The following is a 9014-nucleotide window of genomic DNA, read 5'->3' on the forward strand; positions in this document are numbered from 1 at the left end:
ATAAAGGGAACACTCAAATAACACAACATAATTACTAATAAAGGCTTGAAAATATCAGTCTTTGTGTAATAAACCTATATAACGTGTGTCAGTTAGTGACTTGAGTTACTGAAAATAATAAATTTCTTCCTCATACTTTCCCAAACCACTGAGAAATCTAAAAATAGACTCCTACTCTGAAAAACCTCAGGTGTTTTTCCAACAAGATTAGGGAAACCATTTGATTAGCAGGAATTATAAATAATGTTTATGTGCTGCTCTGTATGTGTGACCACTGCAGGATCCAGGATATGACCTTTCGGAAATTAGCTCATGTTCTACCTGAAGCCAGCTCTGCTGATTTTAGTGCCCTCTGCAATATTAGTGTTGTTTTACATCCATCCCGCTTTCATATAAGCCAACTACTTTTTCTATTTTCCGTTCATTTGCGATTCCTGTAGTTTCAAGCTGTGTGTCAGTTTTTCCATAAAGAATATGTCCTCTTTTATTGCAGCCCACTTGTACTTCGATAGGATGTCTCTTTTCCTCCAGTTCTTTGTTATTGCCTTTTTTAAATCACTGTCATGAATGGTCCCCCTTAAACTTTGTATAAATAGAGTACTTCTGGTCTCAGTGGGATTTTGTATCCCAAGACATTACGCATGGCATCACAGATCATTTCTCGGAATAAATATACTTTTGGACATTTCCAAAAAATATGTGAATGGTCCATATCAACATCTCCACATCCCCTCCAACTTTTCTGTTGTATTAATATCTGTTTACTCCTTATTTTAGGTGTAACAAAAAATCTTATAAGATTCTTCCAGGCAAACTTCTTCCACGTCTGAGAGCTGGTAGTTGTCTGGTGGACCCTCCACTTGATGTGTCATATCAATTTGTGTTGAACTCTGTTTCCCATTTATTCTTTACAGCTTTGTTGTTTCTTTATTCATGTTTATCTATGCTTTATATAATATTGTGATTATTCTAATATTGCTATTCCCATAGGCATTAATTATAATTTTGATCAGTCTCTTCTTTTGAAGGGTCTGCCTGTAATGTAGCTCTATAATAGTTTCTCATTTAAAGGTAACAGAAAACATCATGTTTGCCCAATTGAAATTCCTGTACTAGTTGTTGAAAACTCTCCAATTGCCAATTGTTCTCCAAAACTCACCATGCCGTCATTCAATTAAAAGTCCAATATAAGCAAGTTTAATTTTTTTTATCATACGCCATTCCTTTTAGTTTTGGTGCATTTTTCGGAATTTCATATATCTTTAGTATTTTAAAAAAATATTTTAAAGCCTGTGACTTTTCAATAGCCCAGGACTTTCCACAAGCATTGGAAAAGTGGCTATCACTGCTAGGGAATTGATGGCTCTGCCGAGCAATGACTATGTGTACATTTGGCAATGGTACCAAAAAGAAACCTAGGATCATTCTTATTCTTCTCTATTAATGATTAGAAATACACTGTTCTAGCTTGGCAAAGCGTCTTTTTAACAGTAGACTATTTTTTCAAATTAAGAGTGCCATTTTCTCTTCAATGTTTTAACATTGTGCTTTAAAATGTGCCACTTTGAATTAAAGCAGAGAACCAGGAAATTAGAAAATAGAACAGATTCATTAAAGGTTGTTACAGCATTGTCTGACAAAGATCTACTATCATGAAATTTTCATTCTGGTGTGGAGTACTTGGTTAAATTAAACTCAAAGGTTATTAAAATGGTCAGACAGGATGGGGTTATGAGAAAATATTGTTATTTATTCACACTCAATGCTATATGTCAGCATAAGGTTCAGAGTACAAAGTCAAAAGTGAGTAGGTCAGTGGATGTTTTGAGCAAAGCTAGCTGAGTCTAAGATTGGATTAAAGGCTATATTTAGGCTTATCGCTTTCAGTGTCAACATGAATGTTAAAATCTCCCACTAACATGAGCTTTTCAGTATTTAACATTAAACCAGATAAGAAGTCTGAGGACTCATCTAAAAATTGAGAAGAAGGGCCTGGTGGACAATACAAAACAAAAAACGGAAGTCATTTTAGTGCTTTGCAATTTGGATCAGGAAAACTAAGGGTCAATTATTCAAAATAATTGTAAATATTATTTGGCCTGTAAGTAATCAATAAATCCAAACCGAAAGATTGTTGCTACTCCTCCTTGACCAGTATTTCGAGGACGGTGAAAATATAAATAATTAGAAGGAGTTGACTCATATAAACATAATCCTCTTTCTGCAGCCAGGTTTCGGGGAGAGAAAATAAATCAAACTGATTATCACAAATCAAGACATTTATTTATTGTGATACTTTTATGCAATAAAATCAATTTATTTATTGCAGATGAGACATGAAAATGTTTTTATTTTTTATTTTTTGTTGTTTTATTTTCAGTGGCTTTGGCAATATTTCATAACAGGAACCATTTATTTACTAATCCAATATGCAAGATATATTTAAAAAATCACCTCCAGTCTTCATCTTGTTTGTATTCCTTGGTTGAGAGGATTGGAAAAGAAATTTGTCTTTTCAAAATTTTGATATTACTAAAGTAGACCAGTTCCTCCACACTGGAGCTTTTTCATAATATTTGGATTTAAGTATAACTTCAAAAAGGTAACCTTACTTTTTTATGTCAAAATTAAATAGATGATTTTGACTGATCCTACCACACCTATAACCCAAGCTCCATCTAGTTTGTCAGTTTTTGTAAAAATCCTTTTGCCAAAGTAAGACAAGTAATCTTCTCCACTTATAATCAAACAGCAAGATACAGTAACTCAAAGAATTAATATCAGATGTCTTAAAGACCTTGTAAAGGGAATTCTGCCATTTTCTTCTAAACACATTATAAATGAAATAAATGTATTGTTCTAAACATGTGAAAATTCTCCCAACCATTGAGAATTTCATTGTGGAGTTAGAATTCAATTTGGGTTTCAAGATTTCTGTGTTTCAGGATTTTGTGGGTGTGTCTGAAAGGGCGGCCACGTGTCATCACATGTTCTCACGCTCACTTGCGAGTTACAGATAGCGCCAACGATAGTTTGCTTCTAGCTAGCTAGCTAACCAATTATGCCTTATTCACCATGTTCAAGCATCTTCCGTGGATTCCACAATGTGCAGTGTAGCAGCTTAGTGACTTTATGTTTCGGAGAGATGACATCAGGATCACCGCCAACACTCGCCTTTGCAGTGCCCACTTTTCTCCAGATAGTTTTACTAACTACCAGGACATACAGTTGGGATTTAATGACAATTGGTTGGTGAAACTACGGCTTCTCCATAGGTGGGATTATACGTCCAACAAATGGAGTAGTTTCCTTGTGTGCTAATGTTTTAAATATGCTGCCAGCCATCGCAAACATTGTCTCCTCGCACAGGACACAGAAGCGGGAACGCTGCTCTGCCTGGGCGTGGTTTCAGCGCCTCCAGTGTTACAGAGCAGAGAAATATGAATTTTTTCATTACTTTTAAGACCTCATTTTATATTATTAGCTGTGTTTTAATCAGTCAAATTTGGCTTGGTGATTAATAGCACATATTTCTGTGGTGTGACAAACTCAGAACACATATTTATTGCTACTTTACATGGACTTTAAAAGAGTTTACCCATCTAACATAATTAATCAGAAAAACTTAGACCAAAGGGGAAATGAGGAAGCCACTGAAGACACTCGTATGTATTTTACCACCTTGCCACAAAATTATGTTGACGCTGTCTCCAGCATTCATTTCAAGGATTACTGAGTTGCTCGTTGTATCACTGGTGTCCGGTCCTGTAAACTCCCAGGTGCTCACTTGGTAATTTCCATTTTTCACCAAGATGGCTCCCGACGTGTGGCTGCTGTAACCAAAAGTCATGAAGCTGAACTGATAAACACCGTTCACTGGAGCTGTGAAGATTCCTGTCAAAGAGAAGAATGGGCTCATTAATGCTGTAATTATTAGCCCCTTTTCCGCCAAAAGTCCCGGGATTTATATACCTGGGTTTTTTTTTTCTCTACCTGAGTAAAAGGAATCCAGTTTAATATATGTGCTTTCTGTTTCCACTGCTTTTACAGGCTCCATAAAATGTATTTAAATCACTCAAATTACATATGGGGAAGTTGTGAAGAAAACTACACCACACAACCAGTGCAGTGGGTGGTGGTACTAAGAAACCAAAGGCCAAACAAGCAAAGCCTCATCAAGAAGCCTATATTTGTTCACAAAACGAGATGGAGAATGCACAACTGGCTTGTTTTCTTGTGGTGTTGTACCACATTGCATTTTAAAAAAGTCTCGACCTTATCATCTGTCCACCTATCATATGTCCTCTTCCTTTGGTTAATTCTCAATCACCAAAACAACAGCATGCAAGTCTTAAATATGGTGGGTAAGCAGAACTCAGAGCATTGCTAGAAAGGGTCCATTAATTAGCACGTAACCCTGCCTCTCAACAGCCTCAGGCAATCTGAAAGTCCTATCCCCAGACCAGGACCTCATATTCTGGAAAGGGCAAAGTGGCATTTAAAAATGGGCTATTATAAGATGCACTGTAGATTTTTGCTGTGCTTCATGAAACCTGTATTAGAACAATCCATGTATTTTGCTGTAGCAAATATTACAAGGACTTTACACAGATTAGTGAGTGGGAAAGATTTAAAAGATGGGTCATACCTGTCTTTTTGTTGTAGGCGTTGCCAATATTTGTGAAGACTCTGTGGAATTTAAGAGCATTGCTGGTACCAGTAGAGTAGGGTCCAGTGAACGAATAAGAGGACTCAATGATAGTTGCTGAAAAGGCCATTTTTTTCTGGACTAGAGGAAATAAAGAAAACATAATGGTTAGCTCTAAGTATTTTGTAAGTTCTGAAGATTGACTTCAAGATACTGCACTTTAGAGTTTAGGTTGTGAAGCCTATTTTTGTATGACATCAATACTAGGTTAATGTTGAAATTAAACTTTTGTTTCTATCTCTAAAGTTCGAAGATTGGCTTTTTTGCTTTAGAACATATTTATTTCAAGTAAGAACCCTCATATGAACTGTGGTGTGTTGAATAAAGCCATAAGAAACACCCAAACATATAAAGATATACCTGCAGTTTTATTCAAGAGATGGTTGACTGGGAGACTTTGCAACTTTAGCTCATTAATAAGTTTGTTCAAGGTTTCAAATCTGTAGCCAAAAACAGATTTTTGATGGTGTAGTTTGTTACCGAAGAAAGTTGATGTGTTATGTGTAAAAATATATATATAAATATTAAAGACAATTTAATAAACTACATTTAGCTGTCCTGTAAAAACTGGGATAACATTCTATAAATATGAAATAGTAAGGATTTTTTTCATTTTAAAATTACCTTCATTGCTTTTCTGAATTGCCTCCAGTTTATCTTCAAGGTCCATCTTGATGATGTTCAGCTGAGCTTCCATTGTGACTTCAAGGTCCCGGGCCATTGACTTTAGGTGGGAAAGTTCCTTCATGTACGAGCTCAGAAGTATGTTAGTGTTGTTAAAGTCGGCTTCAGTTTCTGTCTCCAGATTTTCAAGCTTGTCTTTTTCTTCCATCAGCTGCCTCTCAGTTACATCAAGTCTCTTGTCAATGTCACTGAAGTTTACCCCAAATATTTCTTGGTGTTTCACCAGTTTATCAACTTCATTCCTCAGACTGGTGATGTTAACTTTCTGGTTGTTTGTGGATCTGGTCAACTCTGCAAGAAAATCTGCAAAAACATTTGAAGATTTAATAAATCTTAAAGCAAAAATAAGTATTTCAATTCTACATTTCATGTTTAGACCTTCTAAAAGGTGTGGTGTCAGACCAGACCTTTGAGACTCAGGTTTTAAAATTTTCACATGAAGTTATTTACAATGTACAAAAAAAGTTGTTTATTGATTAAAAAATTACCTTCACTTTTTAACTGAATTGTCAGCACCTGGTCTTCCAGGTCCATCTTGGTGACGTTCAGCCGAGAATCAAGATTGACTCCAAGTTCCCGAGTTGTTGAGTTTAGGTGGGAAAGCTGATTCTTGTACAAGTTCAGCAGTGTTTTAGTGCTGTTGAATGAAGCCTCAGTTTTCATTTCTAAAGTTGAAATCTTGTCTTTGTTGTCCCAAAGAAGATGAAAAAGTATATCAGATACATTTAAATACTTTTCAACACATTTACTAGCACATTAGACACCACATGTCCCGTGATGTGTTAGCAAAAATAATCGTTTTTATAACTTTGGTTTACGTCTTAAATAAAACAGACTTCATGTACACTGGAATTGTCTTCAGTCTTGTTATTTTGTTGATGTTGTAAAAGAATTACCTTCAGTGGTTTCCTGGATCATATTTAGTTTTATTTCAATGTCAGTCTTGGTGGCATCCCACTGGTTTTCATATTTGACTTTAAGACCCAGGGTCGTTAGGTTCAGGTGGAAAAGTTCATCCTTGTAAGTTTCCAGTAAGGTTTTAGTGCTGTTAAATGAAGCTTCAGTTTCCTTCACCAGATTTTCAAGCTTGGCTTTTTTTGTCCGAAAACAATTTAAACCCTATTCATCTTTACTTTGAATAAATCTACTGGCATTTTACACTTAACATGAACTATTGTTCATTGATAAAATTTTCATTAATACACAACATATGCACACCTACCTGCAGTTTGACCAATGAGGTTGTTCATTGTAATATTTTGTATTTTCAGCTCATAAATAGCTTTGTTAAATCTGCTTTCGATTTTGTGGTCCAGCTCATTTTTCTGGTTGTGTAGTTTGGTGCTAACAGCTTGAAATAAAGCTAAAAGTCAGTTCACTGATGCGTAAAGTTAACAGACTTGATGTTAAAATGACCATGGAATGATGTGGTCTTGTTAAGTTTTAAAATTACCTTCACAGTTTTCCCGAATCCCCTCCAGTTTATCTTCAAGGTCCATCTTGGTGATGTTCAGCCAGGCCTCAACTTTAACTTCAAGGTCCCAGTCTGTTGACTTTAGGTGGGAAAGTTCCTTCATGTACAAGCTCAGAAGTATGTTGGTGTTGTTAAAGGCAGCTTCAGTTTCTGTCTCCAGATTTTCAAGCTTGTCTTTTTCTTCCATCAGCTGCCTCTCAGTTACATCAAGTCTCTTCTCAATGTCACTGACGTTTACCCCAAATATTTCTTGGTGTTTCACCAGTTTATCAACTTCATTCCTCAGACTGGTGATGTTAACTCTCTGGTTGTGGATCTGGTCAACTCTGCAAGAAAATCTGCAAAACACTTAGAAGATTTAATAAACCTTAAAGCAAAAGTAAGTATTTTAATTCTAGGTGTGGTGTCAGACCAGACCTTTGACACTCAGGTCTTAAAATTTGCACATGAAGTTATTTACAATGTACAAAAAAAGTTATTTATCAATTTGAAAATTACCTTCACTTTTTAACTGAATTGTCAGCACCTGGTCTTCAAGGTCCATCTTGGTGACGTTCAGCCGAGAATCAAGATTGACTCCAAGTTCCCGAGTTGCTGAGTTTAGGTGGGAAAGCTGATTCTTGTACAAGTTCAGCAGTGTTTTAGTGCTGTTGAATGAAGCCTCAGTTTTCATTTCTAAAGTTGAAATCTTGTCTTTGTTGTCCCAAAGAAGATGAAAAAGTAAATCAAATACATTTAAATACTTTTCAACACATTTACTAGCACATTAGACACCACATGTCCTATGATGTGATAGGAAAAAGAATATTTTTACAAATCTAGTTATCGTCTTACATAAAGCAGACATAAAACAGTATCAATCCTGGCCTTTTGTCCAAAAACAAGTCAAAATGTTAAACCTTATTTAGTTCAGTCTGTATTGTACACAAGCCCTGAAAGGGAAGTGAAATACAATATCTAGATGAAAATATTTCTAAGCTGCTAATGTTTTTGTTTTGGCCTAAAAGGCGAGTGAGAATAAAAACATTTGAGAAGCTTGTTTTTCTAACTTTCGATTTTCTAATACTTTTCTTTCTTACCAGAGGCACTGAATTAAAACCACCAGCTCTCACTAATAGTTGTTCTGTTCAAATAGATAGACAACGGGTTGGTTTCCAATAACCAATGTCCCGTTTAATAAATTAGATTGTTGTAAAGTAAAGTAAAATAAAATACAGAAAAAACACATAAATAGTGCTTTTGTTGGCCATGCTATGTTGTAATTATACAAAGCTTGTATATTCATGTATGAAAGTGAAATAACCACAGTATCAATCAAGGATCTCTGTATGACACATGATAATTGCCCCCCTTCAATGCTCTTTCTTGGGAGCAAGCCTGTATTTTGCAAATGGCTTTTAATTAATGCAATGCTAATAAAGCCTTTTCATCTTCTGTTGAGACTTGTATAAAATATGTTTAACATGCACATTTTGTAAATGAAAAAGATGTAAATGAAAAAAGAACAGTTTGATTTTTTAAGTTCATACTGCTTTTATTGTGTGTGTGTGTATATATATATATATATATATACAGGGGTTGGACAATGAAACTGAAACACCTGGTTTTAGACCACAATAATTTATTAGTATGGTGTAGGGCCTCCTTTTGCAGCCAATACAGCGTCAATTCGTCTTGGGAATGACATATACAAGTCCTGCACAGTGGTCAGAGGGATTTTAAGCCATTCTTCTTGCAGGATAGTGGCCAGGTCACTACGTGATACTGGTGGAGGAAAACGTTTCCTGACTCGCTCCTCCAAAACACCCCAAAGTGGCTCAATAATATTTAGATCTGGTGACTGTGCAGGCCATGGGAGATGTTCATCTTCACTTTCATGTTCATCAAACCAATCTTTCACCAGTCTTGCTGTGTGTATTGGTGCATTGGACAGTTCTGGTGGAAACAGGAGAGTTGAGGTGCACATTTAATTCTGCCGTGATTTGGGCAGCTGTGGTTTTATGTTTTTTGGATACAATCCGGGTTAGCACCCGAACATCCCTTTCAGACAGCTTCCTCTTGCATCCACAGTTAATCCTGTTGGATGTGGTTTGTCCTTCTTGGTGGTATGCTGACATTACCCTGGATACAATGGCTCTTGATACATCA

General features: G+C 35.9%; 1 protein-coding gene across 1 annotated transcript; it reads right to left on the reverse strand.

Moving 5' to 3' along the window:
- Positions 1-3625: 3625 nt before the first annotated feature.
- LOC124880342 lies at positions 3626-7539 on the reverse strand. Its single transcript, XM_047385386.1, has 5 exons — positions 7379-7539; positions 6846-7192; positions 5333-5695; positions 4649-4789; positions 3626-3894 (listed from the first exon to the last, which is right to left on the reverse strand). The coding sequence occupies exons 1-5, from the start codon at positions 7537-7539 to the stop codon at positions 3626-3628; spliced, it is 1281 nt and encodes a 426-aa protein (XP_047241342.1).
- Between the last annotated feature and the right edge of the window lie 1475 nt (positions 7540-9014).

The sequence above is a fragment of the Girardinichthys multiradiatus genome, chromosome 14, assembly GCF_021462225.1.
Source record: "Girardinichthys multiradiatus isolate DD_20200921_A chromosome 14, DD_fGirMul_XY1, whole genome shotgun sequence".
Taxonomy (NCBI): domain Eukaryota; kingdom Metazoa; phylum Chordata; class Actinopteri; order Cyprinodontiformes; family Goodeidae; genus Girardinichthys; species Girardinichthys multiradiatus.